A 24,701-nucleotide genomic window follows, 5' to 3' on the forward strand; every position below is an offset into this window, starting at 1 on the left:
GCAGTAAAGGATCTGAATACTTCCAGCAACACAAACCAGAATAATTAAAAATATGAAAATAATTGTGTCATTAAACTAATCTGATAAATCTACGATGAGCTTTAAAGAAATTCTAAAATGTGTTTATCATGAAACGACTCTTTGACCAAAACGTATGTTTTCAGTATGAAACACGGACCAGCAGAAGACTTCAGAGACTCCAGAGGTTTGTTCCTGGAAGATAAAAGTAAAGCTTACATTTCACATTAAACTGCGACGTGTTTCTGCAGATAAACGACTCTTTACCTTCTCTCTGCTGGTTGCTGATCTGTAAACTAAACTCCATCCAGCTGTGGAGCTGAAAGTGTCTCTGGAAACACAGAAAGCAGTAAAATAACACACAGTAGTCACTTCTCTGACTCGCCACATGAAGGCGCTACAGCAGCTGTTTTAAATGTCACTGTCCAGCAGTCATGTTTAGTCATTTTAGTCTTATACAACTAATAAAATTACACATAAAAAATGAATAAAAACAGAAATAAGACTTTTGAAGTGGTGAAAAACCAAAGCAAGTTTATACTGACTGAAAAGGTGTTGACTTATTACACCTTGACTTTATTTATTTATATTTATATTTATTTATATAGCTCCTTTCTAGTCTTCAAACCCCACAAAGCGCTTCACACTACATGTCAGCATTCACACACACATTCACACACTGATGACAGACGCTGCCATGCAAGGAGCCAACCTGCCCATCAGGATCTAATCTAAATACTCATTCACACACCGATGGTTCAGCCTTCAGGAGCAGTATCTTGCTCAAGGACACTTCAACATGTGGACGGGTGGAGCCGGGGATCGAACCTTCTCAGTGGTGGGAGACCCGCTCTACCGCTGAGCCACAGCCACTTAATAAATGATGCTGTCATGTTAATAAGGACCAACATCTGTGAGGAATGTTTCCAGCACCTGGTTGAATCTACGCCACCAAGAATTAAAGCAGGTCTGAAGGCTAAAGGGGGGTCCAACCCGCTACTAGTGAGGTGTACCTAATAAAGTGGCCACAGCACCACCACCTCCACATCACTACCAACAAACTGGTAACAAATATACCGTCACATCTCTGCTGCCTACGGGACTGAAGAAAACACCGTTTAAATTTAATTAAACTTTATTAATCATTAACAATCCTAAAAGACAAACTTATTTACACGACCTGAAGACGACCTGGTTCTGTCCACCGGATCAGTCCAAACTTGAAGACACAAAGCCTGATCCTGGATCAGCGCCTCTATACTGTTTCCTGTCCTGTTATATTACTTCCTGTCCTTTTCTTTTACTGTCTATTCACTTCCTGTCTTCTTCTGTCGCACTGCGTCCTATTTCTTGTTCTATCCTTCCTGTTTTCTGGGTTCTGTTTCATCCTCTCTGGATGTTTTCCGTTGTTTTCCTCGTTTTGTTTCCTCTCCTCCCGTCCTGATTTCTTGTCCCATCATGTCTCATTATGTCTCCTGTAGTTTACTGGCTGATCCGCTTGTGTTTTAATTCCCATAATGTCCTGTTATTTCCTGTCCCCGTCCTCTTGTTTCCTCCGTATGGTCCCTCATTAGCCCCTCCGGCTAGCTGCGAGACTCCGCCATGTCCGGTTGGCTGGAAAACGTCCTGGAACTCATCGGCCCGCTACCCACCACAAACCCGACGCCTCCCTCGCCTAGTCCCTCCACCCCGTTGTCCTCCTCCGTCCCCGTCTCCGTCCCCGTCTCCGTCCCAGCATGCATCCTGCCCGACGCAGACAGCAGCCGGACGTCAGAGTGCGCGTTGGCCACCGTGTGGCGCCGCACTCCGCCGGACTTCTCCAGGTAGGCCTCGCCCTCCTGCTCCACCAGCGGGGCCAGCGACGACGAGTCGGAGGAGTTGTGATGATGAGTGACGGTGATCTCTGGCTGGTCGCCGAGCAACGACCCCGACAACCGCAGATGGCAAGGCTCTGGAGGAGGAGACAGGAAACGGTTGTGAGTGAGCAGACACGAAAAACGCCCGTCAACCTTTTGAGAAAAAATGTACGAGATTAAAGTCGTAAATTTACGAGAAAAAAGGTCAAATCAGTAAATTGATTTCTTCTGAATTCAAATTCAAAGTGTCTGGATGCTGATGATAATCTTCTGATAATCTGATAATAATCGGGGTTTTAATCAATAGCATTTCCTTATTGATAAATCTGATTGCATAGTATAATCTGATGAGATCATCCAGGCAGCCAGCATACACGGCAAGCGGCGGAGTGCGTGGTGTGATGAATATATGAATATATATATATTATTATTATTATTATTATTATATATTCAAGTTTGATGCCAACAAAAATATATGGAGGTTCCAACTCTTCACAGTTTCCACATTAACTTCATGTCACTTTAAACAAGTTTAAACTCTTTCATTAGTTCTGACGAAGGAATTAAATCTTGTGTGTGTTAATCTGGATTAACTCCAGTTTGAAATATTGATATTATGAGCGTTATATAACAGTAGCAGAGTATTGTTGAAGTGGCCTCCTGCAGGAACACCTCGCTGCTACACAGTTTCTAGACCCAGCAGGGATTAGGACGATAATCTCATCAGCCTTGGTGAAGTGGTGAGTTTACAGCTGAGACCTAAGAAAAAGCTACTGCACTTCATCGACTCCACACAGTCTGAGATGTAAAACGGCAGCAGATTTCTGTTAGCATCTGTTAGCCACGCTGCTAAACGTCAGCGATATACCGGAAAATAAAGAAAGAAAAAAACATTTGTTTTTCCCTAAAATATTTAGCTATTAATTCATGTTTTGTTGACTTTGTTAATCAAGCACAAAGCACGGAGTGTGATTTTGCTTTTGTATTAACTTGGTCAAGACATGATTTTAAATGGTTTCCCCCAATTATTTCTACTTTATTTACAAGTTTTTGCTCCTTTTTCCTTTTAAGAATTTACTTTTTAAATGACAAATGGCAAGAAATATTATTAAACTCGTGTTTTTCAAATCTGTTTTGACCAAAGAAACAAAGAAAAAAACAAATATACAACAATATAATATAATAATATTATTATTGTTGTATTGTTGCATTAAATAATACAACAATATACAACAAAAAATAAATATATTACACGTCTACTTACTTAAGAAATCAATAATTTGACACAAAAACATTCCGCCAGAGTCCGACATCAGAACTGCGCCCATATTAACGGTCTGCTATAAAGAAATAACAGACCAATAACCAAATAATTAACCAATCAGAATTAAGTATTTAATAACGCTGTGTAATAAGATAATATAACTAAAATACTGTATGTCCAAACAGACCAGTTTGCAACATTTGAACTGTAAAGCTTCCACGACACCAGATTACGATATCTTATTTTCTCATCCTGATCTACGACAAATATGAAAACAAATGCAAGAAAACTCAATAATGTGAGACTTTTACATCTCTCGTTTGTACTTACTTACTCTGAATTACATCTGTGCTTTAGCTCTTTATGTCCGCAATCCATAATCATCTATATGTCTAAAACTGTTCATTAAAACACTCTTATTAAGATGTGAGTATTTTTTCTCTATTTCATGATACTTCAGTTGCACTGCACTCACACTATAGAGATGAAAACAGAGACACTGTACAGAGTTTGAATCTCATATTGTGTTCTTCAGCAGTGTTCGCAGGTGTGTTGTTGTTGTGTCAGGTGTGTTATAGTAGCACTAACACCTGTAGTTGTAGTACAGTAGAGCTCAGACTGAAACAGACTGTGTGTTTGTGACCTTCTTACTTCACAAAGAACCATACGGCCGACCGGCTGGAATGAAACCACAGCAGGAGATTAAGCAGCTCACCTCCCTGCTGAGAGGATTTAAACAGCATATTACTACAGAGCCACGCCCCCTGACCTCTGACCCCTGACTTCTGACCCCTGACTGGATCTGAGCATCAATACTTTTACAAGATGACTTTGTGCGACTGATTTTAGACAATTTATGTGCCTCTTTGTTTCATCGTGCTTCAGGTAGGAACTGAAGAACATGATGATGTCTGAAAATATTTAGCTGCAACTAAAGTTAATTGGATCAATATTGATTCAGCAGTGATCGGTAGTACTCACCCAACAGAAGCTGGTTTCTGTTGTGAAGGACGTTGCTGAGATACGGAGACACGACGATCTCCACCAGACGCTCCAACTGGTAATACTCCAAACTGGGAGCTCCGGACTCGTGGATACCCTGACAGAGTAGATGTACACAGAGGAAGTATTTGTTTTGCCTATTATGTCTCAATTATTAAAGACTGAAGAAAGAAAGAAAGTGCTGTGTCGGCTATCATTAGCAGCCGCCGTGTATGGTGAAGACGCTGCTACCTATATCCCTGAGAACTCAGTAGGCCGACTATGTTTGCTACGGTGAAGATCTGTGTCACTGGTCCATGATTTTTATGAATGTATTCTACAGCACCTTTAATATTTGTGTCGTTGTATTGCTCTTCTCTATGCGGACATAAATAAATAGTTTAAATGTGTGTGTGTTTACCTGCAGCACCAGCAGCATCTGTGTGACAGCTGGAGGGACGGCGGCTGCAGTTCTCAGAGTTTCCTCCAGGTGGAGCTTCAACAGCACCAGTTCTCTGAAGGCCAACAGGGCCATCTGCCTCACCGTCAGCTCCTGACCCTGAACAAACACACACACACACACAACAAGTTAATCCACTGACCTCTCCACTTAAATTATCCCAGATTATTTAAAGTTACACTCTCTAAGATCTCCGTTTTGTTCTCTTTGGCGGCGCGTGTGGCGATAAGCCGTGCTTGCAGGTGTGTTTTTGGATCTCACTTCCCAGAGATCCAAACAGTGTCACCTGTGTGACGTTTGTTTTTTGTTTCATCGTCTGTAGTCATCGCTGTTTCCTTTGTTTGTCCGGCCATAGTAACCGTTTACTCACAACGCTATCAGAGATAGGAAAAAACAGCACGCCGCTTCACAGACAGGTGTGTTGAAGAGTGTGATGAGTTAGCTCCGCCTACCCTCTCTGCCGGACCAATCACCGCTGGCGGATGGAAAACACGTCACTACCTGTGAAACGCTTGTGATTTTCCCCAGGAATGTCTCCACAGTGGGCCATAGACTCAATCACTACAGAGCGCTGCAGGGATGACGTATTTCTGTTGTCCAACAGGAATCACGTTACCGCAATATGATAACGTTTCCTGTCCGTGACAGAGTTAGCATGCAGCTTTAGCCGTGATGTCTAGCTCTGCTTTTCCTGCAATGTGTGAAACCCAAAGTGTTTCCATACTTTACTGTATGTGTAGTGTTTACCACGCTGGATTTAAAATGGGAAGGTGCAGGTCGTAGCCACGCTGACCCTCCGGCGTTTGTCGTCTCGGCCGGCTGCGGTTTATTTTGGTTGAAGGATACAGAGCGGATATGACGTCATGTTACTCAGACTACAACAATAGCATTAAAAAATCCATTTCAAAATCGTAAAAGAAAATTGCGATACTTAGGTGAAACTATTTTTTTTTTCCCACCTCTAACTAGCGTTCTAACATGCCCAAAATGACGATGTGTGCGTTGTACCTGGACGGGGTAGAAGATGGCCTGCAGGGTCGGGAGGATCTCCGTGAAGAATCTGTCCCACATGTCGGCGAGGACCGCGAGCTGGTCGTCACCTACGGGGACACACACACGCACACACACACAGCCGGTTACCATGGAAACACATGTCCACCAACATCCCGAGGAGTTAATGATCTTGTTAAAACGTCAACTTAATGTTTCTGTTGTTCTGCAGTCTGTAGACACAAACAGGCCAACACGATCTAACACGGTGTGTTATTACGTTAAAAATGAACCTTATTGATTCCTGGATCACAGCAGATTTAATACAGCAAGGAATCATGGGTAATATGTGAAGTGACTACATGTAACAAGGAGCTGCTGTCTGACATCTGATCACATCCTTTTACATACAGTACATCAAGTCAGCTCTTCAAGCACATGTTAACTTTAATTCAGACAGAAAGATGTTGATTCCCATTTAAAAGACAAAGTTGCAGTGATGAAGGAAACCAGTCACAGTCACACAAATGAGAGAGCCTGAGAGCCTCCCGTTCAGAGTTCAAACTCAGAAACCAGTCTCACCGGAGTGAAGGAGGACCTGATCCAGGATTTCAGACAGACCTCGAGTCAGCAGCTGGTTCTGAAACACACACAGTTTATACATTAACTTAAATTAAAAAAAAAAACATTAAGATCATTCAGAGAGAGCCCGATCAATACATCTTTAATTTATCACATGTATCGGTGTATATCCTACCCTCATTGAGGTGGACAAAATAATAGAAACACCTGTCGCAGCACCAAAAAATGTATATGTACAGTTGAATCAACACAAACCGATTATAACCTTCAAAAAGGAGGTTTTACTGCAGGGCTTTTATATTTGACTGCATCAGTTTTACCCAGTTATACCTTATAAACTGGTATATGTAAACATACAGAACAACACATATAGATATATGTTCACAATACACACAGTAACATCTCACTGAAATAAAGCTGAAACGAAGCCTAATAGGAGGTTTTAGAGGAAGAAACAGACCTGCGATTTTGGTTGTTAAAGTTGATTTAACTTATTGCAGTAGTACTGATAATATTCTAAAATTATATTATCAGGAGGACCTGAGAGGCAAGTGATCCATTTTCTATGTCTGATAATCTAAATTGTTTTCTCTCCTGAGTTTATGATTTAAGAACAGGAGAAAAACAAAGCTTTTGCAGGTGAAAAGTTGTTGTTGTTTTCCGCTGTGTTGTTGTAAAACTAATTTTGGCCACAAGAGGCTGAAGTGCACCACTACCTCTTATTCTAAATACGACTAAAGCATTCAAGGTTTCTTCAAGGTGAGTTTTAAGCTCTCCATGCACTCTAAACACAAGGTACATACTGTAAATTAAAACTTGTGTAAGTAAACATGAATGCTTTTAGTTGTATTTAGAACAAGAGGTAGTGGTGCACTTCAGTCTCTTGTGGCCAAAATTAGTTTTACAACGACAAACACACAAAAAAAATAAAACAATCTCATCTGCCAAACAATTATTTTCTTAGAAAAATTATCCTGGTGAAATCTTTTTTTTCACCTGTTCTTAAGTCTCACATGCCTCTCAGGTCTTCCGTAAATAAAAATATAAATCCTGAACTAACATTATTTGTCAAAAAACAAATTACAACCCCTTTTTGTCCCCTCATTCATGTTGCAGTTGACAGACAGGACCACTGATCAATAATGTCCATAAGCAGAAGAAGCTGATCGGTTATTGATACCCGATCCCCATAACACATTCAGGCGTAGCAACGTCTGTACTTGTGAAGTCTTCTGTACTTGTGAAGTTTAACAGTCTTATTGTTCTTATTATGTTTCTATCATTTTTATTTCTCATGTGTATTAGTATCAACGTATTTGTTGAACTGTGTTATCATCAGTCATCTGTAAAACCCTTTAAGCTGCACCGACCTGTAAGAAAGGTGTTGGATAAACACATTAATCCTCCACTTCAACAGGAGTTACAGTCACCTTTAATGTTCATTTTTAAAATCTGCAGAGTCACTGCTGTACCGTCACTTCTCCATTTAAACTAAACAGGAAAAGATGTATCATGTGACCTTGAGGGAAGACACGGTCACCGTCTCAGTGACATTTTATCACATTTTATCTGGATGTCAAAGTTCAAACGAGCGTTTTCCAGAGGTCAGATCAGTGAGGACGCTGAGCTTTTGGACAGGAAGGACACGTCGTCTCTGAGACGAGCGTTGAGATTACAGACGGGTCTGACAGGAAGTGGACATCTGTCATCTCCATCTGCTGATCCACACCTCGCCATCTGAAGGCCGGCCGGTTAATAAAAGGATCAGGAGCCACTTGGCCGTTCCCTGACTGCAGAAATCAGCTTAGTCTGAATCACACGGAGCTGCTGCTTTATATCGGGACTAGGGCTGTCAATCGATTCAAATATTTAATCATTGATTAATCTCACATTTTTTATCTGTTCAAAATGTACCTTAAAGGGAGATTTGTCAAGTATTTAATACTCTTATCAACATGGGAGTGGAAAAATATGCTGCTTTATGCAAATGTATGTATATATTTATTATTGGAAATCAATTAACAACACAACACAATAACAAATATTATCCAGAAACCCTCACAGGTACTGCATTTAGCATAAAAAATATGCACAAATCATAACATGGCAAACTTTGTAACTTGCACACTTTACTAATGTTTATAGTATTTTATTCTATGTTTATATTTTATATTTTTTATGTTAGTTTTAGTAGTCAGGTATACTTATAGTATATTCTAATATTCTTTTTATTGTTTATTCTATGGATATATTTCTCTAGTGTTGATATGTGCATTTTATTTACTGTTCCTGTGCATTGCTTAGATGACCTGCTGCTGTAACACAATCATTTTCCAGTTTGGGATTAATAAAGTACATCTCTCTATCTAATTCAGTTCAATAGATGTTACTATAAGTGGCCCATATGACAAGTACGTTTATGTATTTGGTTGGTATGAATTTTCTCAGAAAGCACTTCCTTCTTAGTGTTCAACAAAGGAGAACATCATTGATGTGGTTTAGACTCATTATTTATATATCATTTATAACAACATCTAGACTGTTGTGTTCTGCTAACGTGAGTCAGGGAGGTTACAGACTGGACTACAGACTGGAGAGAAAGAGTGGAGGATTAGTAGTATTTAAATCTGATCATGTGTGTAAATAGTAGGAGTTTTAACCCTGTTGGAGTCAGTTAAAGGGCTTCCACAAAAAGCTGTAGAGAATATTGTAAGTTTATTGAAAATTAGTAAAAGAAGAGTAAACAGGGTTCACATTTTTAAAGAAATATTATTCCAGGACATTTTCAGAGACTAAAACACATCCAGATATACTTCTGTAAAGTGGATCCAGATATTGTGAACTTAAACTTCTTAAACTTCTGAAAACATGAACAGAGATGTCACTTTATATTTGTTAACAATAAGACAGTAATCCAGATAAGAGGCTCCAGATTTCTCTAAATTAAACTTGGACTTAAAGCTGCACTTGTCAACATTTCGACATAAAGAATGAAAAGACTTTTTAAGAGATTCTTGGCAAAAACTTTTCTGTAGTGGGATCATTTCACACACAAATACCAGATTATTGATTTCCACATCAGCCTACAAACATCCAGTCTCACCAGACTCTGATGATTAAACTGCACCAAACAGATACAGGAAGTGAGGCGACCACATCGACACCAGCTAATGTTTCCTTTGATTGTTGAAAACTTCTACATGAACTCAGTCCCACTGTCAGGTTTCTGTAATATAAACAGGAAGTAAAGCGTGAACATACCTGGAAGTATTCTGTGATGAAGGAGCCCATCTCAGTTTTAAGGAGCCACCTGTAAACACACAAGAGGAGTTCATGAGCTGCCATGTTTCACATCTGGAGCTGATTATTAAGATCTGATTAAGCTAATAACGTTCATATGACTCTAATCTACAGAAACAGAAACTGAGTACATTGTACTTGGTCTGTTATTAAAGTGTGATGTTGGAGTATTTCTATTTCCTGCTACTTTATACTTCTACTCCACTACATCTCAGAGGAACCTTTTACTTTTTACACTACATTTATCTGACAGATTTATTTATTTTACAAATGAAGATTTTACAAACAAAACGTGATCAATTTATAAAATATGACACATTAAACTTATAAAGTATATAAAGCAGTTAAAATGTGCTCCACCTCCACCGGCTGTAACATTAAAATGATGCTTACGTGTTAAAGCATCAGTAATAATATAATAAATATATTAACTCCCTGACAGGGGTCGTTCTGCCCAACAAGTACTTTTACTTTAATACTTAAGTACATTTTGCTGTTAATACTTAAATCTTGAATGCAGGACTTTCACTTGAGTATTTTTTACAAAGTGGAATTTATACTTTTACTGATATAAAAAGATGTACTTCTTCCTCCACTGCCTAGAGATGAAAAAGGTCTCATCTTATATTATCTGATGTACTAGTATAAAAAAAGGTCTGCAGCACTGGGATACAGGTATTATCATGACTACTACTACTTCCAAAAACTTGCTTCAACAGGTGATAATCATTAATTCAGAGTTTTCTAAACTCCTCTCTTTGTACATCAGAGAAGAGCAGTCACATGAAAACATGAAACATGATGATGAAGACCTGATGATCATCAGCTTCTACTGTCTGTTCATTAAAGAGAAAGAGAAAAAGAAAAAGACTTTGTCACCTGATGCTCTCGTTGAGCGTGAACAGCTCGTTAGTCTGCAGCGCTCCACCCTGGAACACCTTGATCACAGCTGATTGGACGCTGAGGACACACAAACAAACACAGGTCAGAGGTCAGAGGTCAACAGGTGGTGTGTCAAATGAACTACACGTCCTGACAGGGAGACTTCTCATCTCTGAAGCACAGAAATTATATTATTATTATTAATGCATTCATATTATTAACATTATTACTAATACATTAACATTATTACTAATACATTAACATTATTAACATCATTACTGCGTGCATGCGTTGGTCCTGGTATGTGACTCAGCTGGTTGACAGGAAGTGGCCCGGCTGCCACCTCCATTTCCTACTAAACATCCTGGGAAGAAGAGCAGGAAACAGGCCGTAGAGTTTCTAATGCCAGAGCTGAAATAACCTCCACACACTGAGACCCGGATGTACCGGGGTCTATCTTGGGTCTATCTTGGGTCTATCTGGGGTCTATCTGGGAGTATCTGAGCCCTTCATGTCCCAACATAATGTTACACCCTCTCATGTTATCACTAACGGTCACTATTTATGATATATGAACTCCAGCGGCAGCCTCGACTAATAACGGTCTGATGATCAGCGGTGGAAGAAGTACAACCAGTAGTAATACCACAATGTAGAAATACTCCGTTACAAGTAAAAGTCAGGGATTCAAATTTGTACTTATTTAAAAGTGCAAAAGTATTAGCAGACATTTAAAGGCATCTCCTTGGACTTTGAGAAACTGGGATGGACATTTGTCACTATTTTCTGACACTTTAGACTTCTCGATTAGTCTAGAAAATAATCGGCAGACAAGGAAAATAATCATTAGTTTCAGCTCTAATTAGCATCAAAATACACTTAAAGTACCAAAATTAAAAGTATGCAGAATAATATATTTAAAAAATTACACAGCTTTGTTTAATACTCGATTCTGATTGGTTAATCATGGCGTTCTTCGGTCTGTTATTTCTTTATAGCAGACTGTTGCTATGTATAACAGTGCGTTGCTACGTATAGCAGACTGTTGCTACGTATAGCAGGCCGTTGCTACGTATAGCAGGCCGTTGCTACGTATAACAGACCGTTGCTACGTATAGCAGACTGTTGCTACGTATAGCAGGCCGTTGCTACGTATAACAGACTGTTGCTATGTATAACAGACTGTTGCTATGGGCGCAATTCTGATGTCAGACTCTGGCGGTTTTTGGGTCAAATTATTGATTTCTTCAGTAAGTAGCCGTGTAATAAGCAGGATAATGTACAGCTGATTTTATCTACTTTATCTGCTGGGTAGTTTGTGAATTTCCCCCAGGGATCAATAATGTTTTATCTTACGCCGAATAGAAGAATGGTTTCAGAAAGTTATATATACAGCAAATACACATATATACAGGACTTTTACTTGTAACAGAGTATACCTACCGCTACTTTTACTGTCCTTAAGTGGAAGTTATGAGTACTTCCACTTAAGTACCACTGACAACATTTTATTGATGTTGGATTCTCTCTCCTTCTTCAGATATTCTTCCTTCCTGGATTAACAGCTGGATGTTAACAGGATGTGACTGACTCATGAATAAAGTCTCACCTTTAAATCTCACATCTTAAATATCAACAGAAAACCGTATAATCGGATCAGAAACTCTGTTCTGACCTTCAACGGAACCTGTTCTTCTGTCTGAGGTCTGGAAAACACGAGTTAGCACTTTTTACCCTGTTTTAAGCTCATGTTTGGACCCATAACACACACACACACACACACAACCACCCACAGCTGACCTGTTCCACACGCTGGTGTTGGAGATCTGCAGCGAAGGTGAGCTGGCGTGGAACCGGGCGAGGTCCGACAGAACCGGGGAACTCATAAACCGGGGCCTGGGACGCCGAAAAGATCCCATCATGCACCCTGGCTGCTGCGGAGAGAGGAAACAAAATGGTTAGTTAAAAAGCATCATCAGCATATTAGCAAATACATAAATAAATAAATATTCCTTCTCTAATCAGAACGTGGTATCCATTAGAAGATTTTGTAATATAAGTAGAAATGAAAGATCCAACTGTAGCTTTGCAACATGTTCACTTGGCAGGTTTTACATTGCAACCAGGTAATCTGATTACAAAACCAACAAAACACAGAGACCTCCCACGCTGAGGCTGATGGACATCTGCTCTTCTTCCCACTGTGCACCAGTTAATCAGAGATATAAACAGTGGTTCTTTGAGCTAAATATCAGCATGCTAACATTAGCTAATTAGCACTAAATCATAGAAATAGAAAATAGGAGTAGAACAGACATTCCCATTCAAATCAACGTAGCAGGATGGTCAGAGTGGTGGCCATTTTTAATGTAATTTTGACAAGTTGGTATGCATTCATCTCTTGTTATGCAAACGTTTGTTTTGTGAACATGTCTAATAATGATTTAGCAATCTTGCCTGAACCTGAGGGTTGACGATACCTTAATAAATGAAGGTTGATCGCCGCCATGTCCCTTCAGTCTTCCCCCGTCCAACACAGTGGAGGATATTGCTTATCCAGACATCTCTACATATCTGATTGAATCCCGTTTGGCTGAGTGTTGTCTGTAAATAACCAACGTGTTAATTGCCAACTGTTTGATCTATAGGCTGAGATTTAGTTGGAGACGACAGTCTGATGCTGCTATAACGTTAATGTATGACTGTATTACTGCAGCAGCCTCACTCTCAAGCTAACGTTAGGGAGCCATGCTGGTCACCGTCACCAGCATCATTTAGCCATTTAGCACACTTACAGTGAATATTCACGTATCGTATGAGCCTCAAATGTCAATGTGAAAGCCTCGGTTAACCCGCTACATAACAGCTTTTCATCATTTTCTCTTCCAGCCTCGGAGATGACGCCATGCTGGTCTGGTCTATAGCTTGGAGCCATAAAGCCATGCTGGTCTGGTATATAGCTTGGAGCCATAAAGCAATGCTGGTCTGGTCTATAGCTTGGAGTCATAAAGCCATGCTGGTCTGGTTTATAGCTTGGAGCCATAAAGCCGTTCAATATACCTTCTACTCCCATTTGATTTCTATGCACTAAACACAAAGTGCAGCTGAGGCTGATGAACATCATTAGTTCTGCAGGTATTTGGTCATAAAGTAAAGATTTGGATACATTAACATGATGACCTGATGGCGCTAGAGGAAAAGTAGGATTCATCCTCTGGGGAACATAAATGTATGCCAGAGATTCCCACAAGTTCACACCAGACAGACGAATTATTCAGTTTTCTTTGATAGAATTAAAAGTAAAATGAGTACGCCTATTTAACTTGAAAATGCTGTTGCAGCGTACTTATTATTGTGTTATTTTCATTCTTTTAAAAGTCACCAGAATGCAGGAAAGGAAGTCTCTGAAACTTAAATTTTTCTCCTGCTATGGGTTAGAAATCCTCCGTATTTTTGAGGTCTCGAGGTTAGTATGAGCTGAGATCTGCAAAAACTTGCAAAAACTCTCACGAGACTCGCTGCCCGACGACCTAACCTAACCTTAACTATTCAAGGTCAATGCCTAACCTGAACCATCTCACGAGAGTTTCCCCAACTTGCTGCTTCCCTTCTAGACACGAGCAATAAAGAGCTCCTGACAGCAGCTCTGTGTAGGTTCTACTTCCTGTTGCAGCTTCAGCGGCGTCTGATTCATTTAGAAACACAGAAACACCAGCTTCCTCCAAACCACAGCTTCCTGTGGAGCAGCGCTGACCCGAGATCAGCCCGTTTATTTACAGTGCAGAGGTCTCACTCTGCCTCGCTTCCCAGAAACCACAGACGCAGACAGCCGGGCTGTCTTCTCAGCCCTGTGACGGGTGACAGCCTTCACACTCTGGTGTCACCACATGCTTTAAAGATGTATTTCTGTGCATGTAAAGTTTCTTTGTACTGTAATATATTTAGTCTCTTTTTCCCTCTAAAACCACAGATTTAATTTTGTCAGTGTGGGAAACTTTCAGTCACTTTTTCTTTTCTGTTTTTGTGACTGAAGGACTGAACGTGTGAACTCAGTGAAGCTAGTTTCACAGGTTTGTTAAGTAAAAAGCTGGAGTTGGTGATTATTACAGAGTAATGGAGAGGTGTGTTGTGGTTTTGATGGCAGGAAAGTGAATGATTCAACACTAATTGTATGTTGAAGTTAAAGGAAATATATTCGTTTACACAAGTTGGGTTTTGCTTCAACGTAAAATCCACCAGAGACGAGGAAACATGTATGTACGCCCACAGGAGGAGGAAATACAGCTTTTATTTTAAGGGGGATTTTTTATCTGGACTAGAAAATAACTTTCACTATTGTTATCACTCTCTACACCCGCTGGTTAATACAACAACTTCACACCTTGACTGGAGGATCAGCCACAAACTGGTAGATCAAAAGAGTGTCGAGCATTTACAGAAACAAACAGTTCAACAGCTGCAGACGAGGAGACGCCGCCCTGTTTCTGCACCTACCACAGAGAAGAGCTCAGTATTTACCAGAAACATCTACGGTTGTCAAACACAAACAAATCTTAACTTAACGTCAACTTGCTAGATTTTTCTGGTGTGGATGAGTTTGCTCTGAAGGAAAGGCTGAAAGCTTCAGAATAAGTGGATAGTAAGTGAGCCCATAGTTAAGGTTTTGTTTTGGTGAAACTACTGTTGTGGAAGTCGAGAATGAACTTTCATGCTCAAAACAAAAGTTGCATTGAGATTAATCCTCAGAAATCTGACGGCTCTACTGTGTTTTTTTCCTCCAGACCTCCCTTCTCTTTCCCAATAAGACATCAAATAATAAGTTTAAATAATAACTAGGGCTGTCAAAGTTAATGACGTGTTAACGCAAATTCGTTTTAACGCCACTTAATTTCTTTAACACATTAATAAGATTGCGATTTTTATCCAACATGTCCACATCCCATCCTTTTATTCTAGTCTTTATATCATACATGCAATATATGCCATAATATATGTATGGTATTTATTCCAATTAGTGAACACAAAATGCGATTTCATAGGTTGTAGCGGGCTCAGTTTCAAAGCTAGTGTGAAGATATTGGTATCTGCTGGTGGCGCCAGATAACAAGGTCAGAGGGTCACCAGCATCATTAGGAGTCACCCTCTGGGGAGCAGGAATATTCATTTCAAATGTCATTGTAATGATGTTGAAACTAGGGGTTGAATAAAACTAGGGGTCTTTTCTGGAATAAGTGTGACTGAAGTAAAGAAAGAATCATAACAACAAGTGACTTAAATCAGACGTCCAGCATTCAACACGTGGAGCATCAAGTTACTTAACTAATAACAACTAAACATCCAAAAACAACTCAAACCACTGAAACATGCAAAAATGTCCTCATGCAACACTTTATCCTGCCGCGCTGCTGGGCTGAGTCTCCGTCCAGGACGCCCAGGTGGCTGATGGGATCTCACAGCCCAGTGTGAGTCCCACAGTCTCTGGCTGTGCCGTCTCCTCTGATCACAGCCAACGGGAGGCCCCGCGCTGACCGTCAACACAAACACACTATTGTTTATTCGGCTGCGTCCTGCCAGAACCAGAGGAGGCCAATACATACTGATTTCTCTCTCGCTGGGCAACCCGAGGAGACGGGGGAACAACCAGGACAAACTCACTCGGACTCTTCCTCGTCTGTAAATGGGACTGACCCCGGCCCATTTAAAAACCTCATATCTGTATGAACTCATTTGACAGCTAAGTGGGTCTGAAGTACCGATATCCGAGTGTGTTTTTATGGACTGCTGGTAATGTCTTTTTTAAGGGGGTGTTTAGGGGGAGATAGCAGGTCAGCAGTAGATGTCACATAGAAGTGGTGTACATCATCTGAAAGCTGGGACCCTGAAGATTAATTTGAGATGCAGCTCAGCGCTGTGTGTCAAGTTGTTCTAGTCATAAATCAGAGACATGGATGAATTAATTAATTAAAATAAAGAGTGAAAGTGTATAAGGGTTTAGAACATGATGATAGAAGTATATGATGGTCATCCCCATGCTCTAATATGTCTCATAAGTTGTTGCAGCAATTTTTGGGTTGATACCATTTGTTACACAGATTTGGTGCTAAATTAAACCATTTTTTACCACTGGAGAATTGATAAAAATGATCAATAATCCCTCCAAAATACTACATTAAGACACCAAGACCTTGAGGAACACCGTAGAAAAAGTCATGCTGGGATTTGGGATCAAAAACTTTTGACATTTGGAGATTTCTGCAAGAATTTAAATTTTTGGCGATTGGATGGCGAGCACTTCTGTTGTGTAAACTGCTCAGAAACCCCCTTATTGTCAATCTAGCTAGGAAAGCCATCCATCCTCTGAATTCTCTAGGTCTCTAGTTTGTGGCTGTAAAGTTCCATGAGGAACACATTTATACTGCATTCAAAAAACTGCATGTGATTATCTTAAAGTGGGCATGTCTGTAAAGGGGAGACTTGTGGGTACCCATAGAACCCATTTTCATTCACATGTCTGGAGGTCAGAGGTCAAGGGACCCCTTTGAAAAAGGACATGACAGTTTTTCCTTGCAAAAACTTAGCGTAACTTCGTAGTGTTACTTAACCTCCTTCAAGACAAGCTAGTATGACATGGATTCCTTAGGTTTTCTAGTTTCATATGACATCTAAATCCTCACTCTAGCTCTCTGAACCTGCTACAGCCTCTGAAAGACAGTGAAGTCGGTCAGGATCGCGGGCCTCAGAGGTTTAATGTCATGTGAATTAATCATCTGTTGTCCAGAATGTTTATACGGTATCCATTTTTGAGAAAACAGTAAAAAGAACAATCAAAACAAAAATCTGAACCGTCTGAAAATGTAATAAGGTGAAAGGGGGGTTAGCAGCTCGTCACCCAGATAAGTGTGGGAGGGTGACACTAGATTTCATGCCAGGAACTACAGGTTGTGTGTGGGAACAGGACCATGTGTGCACACAGTCCACCACATGTAGCGTTCACAGGATTTGGTGGCATTAACAAACACTTCAGAGTTACGATGCAGAAAGTCGCTCTGCATCTTCGATCCCCAAAGACCGTCTACGTTTGAGAAGTTGATTCACTTAGGGAATAAACAACTGTCTCACCTTCTGCTCTCCAAAAGTGGGCGTTAGGCGTCACCATGTGTGCAACCGTCACCATGACGACCCATCTGGTAGACAGTCAAAAAACAGTCATCAAAAAAAAGGTCAACCCCCCCCCACCACAACCAGCTCAACCCTCTCTCCGTCAGATCCTCCTCCACCGATCTATCCCATCAGTCTGTGATGTTCAGTCCAGCAGATATTTACTGACCAGTTCAATCATATCCTGTCGGTCTAAATAAGCACGAGTCATTTTTACATAAAGTCATGACGACAGCAACACTTTTGTCAAACTTCACACACAGAATGAGTTTTAATTGACTGACATCACGGTGACATTTAGGTGAATCCTCTTCTTCTCTTCCTGTCTGAGACTCAGCTGTTCACATTGACTCCACTCTCATGTCTGTATGTTCACCGCCATGAAACAATCAGAAAATAACTTTGGCGACGGCCAAAATGCTCAAATCAAGGCTTCAAAACGGTAGTCCATAAACCAATGGGTGATGTAACGGTGACTACGTCCACTTCCTATATACAGTCTATGTTTTGAACCCAGAAACTCAATGTGATCCTCCATTACATCCGTCACATTAAACAATAAATAATCAAATGATACTGCAACCCTACTTATATTAGTGAGGTAGGATAGCGACAGTCATCCCTGCAAACTCCACCCCACAAAGTTCCAGTACTTTCAGAAAAAAACACCCCCCGACCAAGGCTTTTTTTGGAGGGGGCGCAATGAGTTCCTCAAAAAGTTCCTGGTTCCAGGGGAAAGTTCCTGAGTTGGAAACGGGATATATAACAAAGCTGAAAAAGTTTTCTTTGGTCACATGAAGCTCAACCACCAGTCAGCAGAATCCAGCTACTGTAGGTCACCTGACAAACCAAACCAAAACTTCTTCACCAGAACGACCCAGTCAAATCAAACTGAAAGTGAAACTAAACAGTTACAACTGAACTGGAAGAAAGTCATCTTATTCACACAGTGTTTGTTTTACTATAAAATCATGAAGACAGATATCTCCTGAAATGACCAACGCTACAGTAAACAGAGTGTTGGGTGCTACAGTTTCTTGTGTTTGGTTGTGTGCATTAGTGCGAGCATGTGGGCTAATCCTAAAACAGAAGCCCCCTGTCATGTGAAAGTACTCAGAGAGACTAAAGCAATTATAAACTGAGAGGGGGTGTGCAGTATGTATATTCTGATCTGGGATCATTTCTGTGAACTCCAGTCAGAAAACAACCGTATTCAATTTTGTACTACTTTAATTTGCCCATTTCAGAGAACACGTATCTACATACTGACTGTGTGTGTAGTTTATGTTTCACAGGTAATCAAGGTGATGAATCAGTTAATGATATTTCACAGATTAAAACATCTATATGAAAATGTTGTATTTAGCCAGCTGAGCCTCCTGTGAATGTCAATATTTTCCAATATTTTATGAATACAGAACAAACATAGTGAAGGTGTCACTTTGGGCTCTGGGTCATTCTGACGCCATTTCTCACTATTTTCACTATTTTTACAAACCAAACAATCAATCAATTAATGAAGAAAATATCAGCAGATTAATCCATAATAAAAATAACCAATAGTTGCAACTGGCAAAATGCTGAACTAAAGGCTTCAAAACGGTAGTCCACAAACCAATGGGTGGCGTTACGGTGACTACGTCCATTTCTTATATACAGTCTATGTTTTGAACCCAGAAACACAATGTGATCCTCCATTACGGTCACATTAAACAATAAATAATCTAATTATACTGCAACCCTACTGATATTAGTGAGGTAGGATAAGCATCTTTAATCCAGTTTAATATACAACACATTTACTGTGATATTTTAAGCCAGTAGTTGGCTTCATTATTTAATTTTGAAGCATCTGAGAGAGCAGAACTAAAGAAAAATCATAATTTATTTTATATGACTGTATGTTTCTTTTTAAAGCACCTGGTTCAGTCTTCAGCCAAATCTCCATAGAAGCTGGTTTTAAAAGGGAAAGTCCCTAAAATCTCCTCAACAGTTGTCAATACTGTTATATTTTTAGGCAACCTTCCCTTTTCTACTTCTGTTAGTAATATCCTACGTTTCCCAGAATTCCATTCCACAATGTCCACATAATTATAGGAAATGGTTAAATACTGTATGTGTATATCAGAAATTACAGTGATATTATGATCAAAGCATTCAGGGTTTCTCCGGTCTACAACATGTGAACTCAACAAGCGGTCCTGTCGCTGGATTCTGGTCTTTTTCTCCTCATGTGGTCATAGAAACTATAATTGTTCTTCTTCTCTGGTGGATTCGTGGCGGCTCTACCAGAAGCCCTGTGACGTCACCTTGTCTGCATATGGTGATCAACAGGAAACAGTTACAAACGCCAAACCACTGAATGATGAAATGTCCATCAGTAATGTGCATTTATTGTTAAACAGTTTATAGTCTTCTGACAGCAGGTAAAAGGCAGAGGTCAACAACTAAAGTAAACTACCAGTACATATATGTATGTCACCAAGACCTAAACCACCTGTAGGTCTATCTAAGGACTACAAACCACCTGCAGTTCTACCCACAGACTTTAAACTACCAGTAGTGGTTCTACACAATCTAAACCCTTTCACAGTGTGTTTTCAGTTCATCAAAGTTAATTATAACTGTTTTGGTCAACTGAAAGTGTTTTATTCAGCGTTCGGTTGTACTTAGCTCCACCCTCTCGTGTCACTTCTGGTTCCAAAAAACCAAGATGGAGACGGCTAAAAACCAAGATGGTGACGGCAAAAATGCCGAACTCAAGGTTTTAAAACAGCAGTCCACGAACCAATAGGTGACATCACGGTGACTACGTCCACTTCTCATATACAGTCTATGCTCGTAGGACTATCTACAAACTCTTACTCTAAACTATCAAAGATCTAAACAACCTGTACTTGGTCTGTCCACAAGCACAGAACCACCTATAGGTCGATCTACAAGACTAAACTACCTGTAGGTCCATCTACAAGACTCTAAACTACCTGTAGGTCGATCTACAAGACTCTAAACCACCTGTAGGTCGATCTACAAGACTCTAAACTACCTGTAATAACAGTTAAACCACCCAGGTCTATTGGTGCCTTCAAATGAAACTTGTCAGCTCATGTTTACAACATGGGAAGTCGTGTACACAATATGCTTGTCATTCAAGTGGTTAAGTCGTGAGAACACCGCTGCTAAGCAACGGCAATATGAATGACTACCTGTTAAGACTTCAACCGAGTCCAGGTCTACTCTTCTGATTTGTGGGTCTAGTTACAAGAATTAAACGATCTATAAGTATATGAACAAGGACTTTTGTGATATTTTGAGCTTTTTCTTATTCTTCATGTGTTACTTTTGAGTTTCAGAATCTAAACGTGTTTATTTTATGTGATTCCATAAAACAAATTTAAATTTCTGCAGAATGAAAGCTTGACCTCTTTTTTTAAACACCTGCCGGGTTAACGGTGATGTGTTCAGGTGAACTAATGTGTTCAGGTGAACCACATGTGATGTGTTCAGGTGAACCACGTGATGTGTTCAGGTGAACCACATGTGATGTGTACAGGTGAACTAAATGTGATGTGTTCAGGTGAACTAACAGTGATGTGTTCAGGTGAACTAACAGTGATGTGTTCAGGTGTCACTAACGGTGATGTGTTCAGGTGAACTAACAGTGATGTGTTCAGGTGAACTAACAGTGATGTGTTCAGGTGAACTAACAGTGATGTGTTCAGGTGTCACTAACACTGATGTGTTCAGGTGTCACTAACACTGATGTGTTCAGGTGAACTAACGGTGATGTGTTCAGGTGAACTAATGTGTACAGGTGAACTAACAGTGATGTGTTCATGTGAACTAACGGTGATGTGTTCAGGTGAACTAACAGTGATGTGTTCAGGTGAACTAGCGGTGATGTGTTCAGGTGAACTAAGGGTGATGTGTTCAGGTGAACTAACGGTGATGTGTTCAGGTGAATTAACGGTGATGTGTTCAGGTGAACTAACGGTGATGTGTTCAGGTGAACTAACGGTGATGTGTTCAGGTGTCACTAACGGTGATGTGTTCAGGTGAACTAACAGTGATGTGTTCAGGTGAACTAACGGTGATGTGTTCAGGTGAACTAACGGTGATGTGTTCAGGTGAACTAACAGTGATGTGTTCAGGTGAACTAACAGTGATGTGTTCAGGTGAACTAACAGTGATGTGTTCAGGTGAACTAACAGTGATGTGTTCAGGTGAACTAACAGTGATGTGTTCAGGTGAACTAACAGTGATGTGTTCAGGTGTCACTAACACTGATGTGTTCAGGTGTCACTAACACTGATGTGTTCAGGTGAACTAACGGTGATGTGTTCAGGTGAACTAACAGTGATGTGTTCAGGTGAACTAACAGTGATGTGTTCAGGTGAACTAGCGGTGATGTGTTCAGGTGAACTAACAGTGATGTGTTCAGGTGAACTAGCGGTGATGTGTTCAGGTGAACTAACGGTGATGTGTTCAGGTGAACTAACAGTGATGTGTTCAGGTGAACTAACGGTGATGTGTAAAGGTGAACTAACGGTGATGTGTTCAGGTGAACTAACAGTGATGTGTTCAGGTGAACTAACAGTGATGTGTTCAGGTGAACTAACAGTGATGTGTTCAGGTGTCACTAACACTGATGTGTTCAGGTGTCACTAACACTGATGTGTTCAGGTGTCACTAACACTGATGTGTTCAGGTGAACTAACGGTGATGTGTTCAGGTGAACTAACAGTGATGTGTTCAGGTGAACTAACAGTGATGTGTTCAGGTGAACTAGCGGTGATGTGTTCAGGTGAACTAACAGTGATGTGTTCAGGTGAACTAGCGGTGATGTGTTCAGGTGAACTAACGGTGATGTGTTCAGGTGAACTAACAGTGATGTGTTCAGGTGAACTAGCGGTGATGTGTTCAGGTGAACTAACGGTGATGTGTTCAGGTGAACTAACAGTGATGTGTTCAGGTGAACTAGCGGTGATGTGTTCAGGTGAACTAACAGTGATGTGTTCAGGTGAACTAACAGTGATGTGTTCAGGTGAACTAACAGTGATGTGTTCAGGTGAACTAACAGTGATGTGTTCAGGTGAACTAGCGGTGATGTGTTCAGGTGAACTAACAGTGATGTGTTCAGGTGAACTAGCGGTGATGTGTTCAGGTGAACTAACGGTGATGTGTTCAGGTGAACTAACAGTGATGTGTTCAGGTGAACTAGCGGTGATGTGTTCAGGTGAACTAACGGTGATGTGTTCAGGTGAACTAACAGTGATGTGTTCAGGTGAACTAGCGGTGATGTGTTCAGGTGAACTAACAGTGATGTGTTCAGGTGAACTAACAGTGATGTGTTCAGGTGAACTAACGGTGATGTGTTCAGGTGAACTAACGGTGATGTGTTCAGGTGAACTAACGGTGATGTGTTCAGGTGAACTAACCCACCAACCCGCCACCAGCTGCGCGCTGTTAGTGGTTCTGAAGTGACAGGATGTGGACTAAAAACCTCGTGGTGGTCTCAGTGTGTGAACTCACCTCTGCAGACCCGCTGCTTCAGTCCTGATGAATATAAAGTCCTCTTCACCGGAGACAACGGAACCAACCGGGTAGAAACGCAGCTCAACGCCGACAGCAGCTCCTCATCTTCGGCTCTCATTCTGCTGCACACATCGCTCCAGTGTCCGGAGACAACAAAAAACAAACAAACAAACAAACAAACAAACAGTGAATGTTTGCTGAGAGCACAGTGAGTGAGGCGGACCACTTCCTCCAGTCAAACACTCAAACTGACCAACATTTCTCGGCTCTCCTCACCGGGACTGACTGACTGACTGCCTGACTGCCGCCTCTGCCTCGGTTCAACGGGCTGGAGGCTAACAAGCTAACCGAGCTAACTACTCACTCTTCCGGTCACAGCCTTCAAAGTAAAAGTCCAGCTTCATGTACATGAACGTTGTCATTGATGTTTTATATATATATATATATATATATATATATATACTTTATTTTTCCCTTTTTTCAAGGTTGTTTTTTATATATGCAATTTTACAGTTCGTATTTACAATAGTTTATAAACCATTTTTTTAAGTAGATGAACTTATAGACAAACTCATTAAGTACACGAGAGAGAAAACAACTTCAACATTCAAAATTGAAATAAAATTAAGAAAGTGAGTGTTGTCAGATTTATTTCCTGTAGTCCTGTACCTTATAATAAATCTGGCTTTATGAGAAGTTACATATTTAATGCTAAACATCAACATGTTTCATGCATTCAGCTCAAAGCTCCACAGAGTCTCAGTTCAACCTCATAATTTAATTTGGTCTTTTAGACGTTAGAGTCGTGTTTCTGAGGTCGGTCACAGAGAACTATCCAACTTCTTCTTCTTCTCTTTGTCTAATAACCGTTGTAGTCCTGCTGCTGCTGGTGATTTCAGTGAAAACAGAAGTAGTGAACTTGTTTCCTGGTGGAAGTTGTGTGTTTGGGAGCGTCCTTCATAATTACAGGGCAGCTGGTTTCTTGTTCTGGCTGCTGTGGGAACAAACTGGTTCTGTTTTCTTCTCTTTGTGTTGACGTCATCACATGTTCACGTTCAGCAGGACACAGCTTTACTTTAAAGTCATGATGATTTCATGAATGATTATTCATTGGTTTTCTGTGCAATACGTCTGTTGTAGAGACATGCATCTCCATTTTCAGAAGAAAGAGACAAGAGCAGTTTCATCCCATTAGGCCGTCACTCTGATGAACACTGAATCAGTCATACTGTCAATAACCCTCTAACACCAAATATCCACTGCTGTCATTATAGATATAATTCATTCTATCTAATGCACCACTTTTCACATTTTTAGATGATAATTTGCAGTTTTTAATGCACATTTTTGAACATTTTTAGATTATAATTTACAGTCTTTAATGCACATTTTTAGATTATAATTTACAGTCTTTAATGCACATTTTTAGATTATAATTTAGTTTTTAATGCACATTTTAGATTATAATTTAGTCTTTAATGCACATATTTAGATTATAATTTACAGTCTTTAATGCACATTTTCTTTAATATGTATATATCATCTGTCACTGCCAATAGGAATCCTACTCACTGTACGTACATTATACATTATCTTCACATGTACATGCTGTATATAATCATCTAGTCCATGTATATCCATCCTGTATTTATTTCTTTGCACTATTTGTATTTAT

General features: G+C 40.2%; 1 protein-coding gene across 2 annotated transcripts; it reads right to left on the reverse strand.

The window, feature by feature from the left end:
- Positions 1 to 1,135: 1,135 nt before the first annotated feature.
- LOC119486346 (proline-rich protein 5-like) lies at positions 1,136 to 23,371 on the reverse strand. 2 transcript variants are annotated; one of them, XM_037766398.1, is made up of 9 exons: positions 23,024 to 23,371; positions 12,134 to 12,264; positions 10,331 to 10,411; positions 9,413 to 9,461; positions 6,152 to 6,209; positions 5,588 to 5,679; positions 4,541 to 4,678; positions 4,120 to 4,237; positions 1,136 to 1,969 (listed from the first exon to the last, which is right to left on the reverse strand). In XM_037766398.1, exons 2-9 carry the CDS (start codon positions 12,253 to 12,255, stop codon positions 1,602 to 1,604), a joined length of 1,026 nt encoding a protein of 341 aa, XP_037622326.1. In that variant the 5' UTR covers positions 12,256 to 12,264; positions 23,024 to 23,371; the 3' UTR covers positions 1,136 to 1,601. The 2 variants fall into 2 exon arrangements, with proteins under 2 accessions (XP_037622326.1, XP_037622324.1); XM_037766396.1 differs by having other exon boundaries at positions 12,134 to 12,267; positions 23,024 to 23,368.
- Between the last annotated feature and the right edge of the window lie 1,330 nt (positions 23,372 to 24,701).

The sequence above is a fragment of the Sebastes umbrosus genome, chromosome 4 (genome assembly GCF_015220745.1).
Source record: "Sebastes umbrosus isolate fSebUmb1 chromosome 4, fSebUmb1.pri, whole genome shotgun sequence".
NCBI classification, from domain to species: domain Eukaryota; kingdom Metazoa; phylum Chordata; class Actinopteri; order Perciformes; family Sebastidae; genus Sebastes; species Sebastes umbrosus.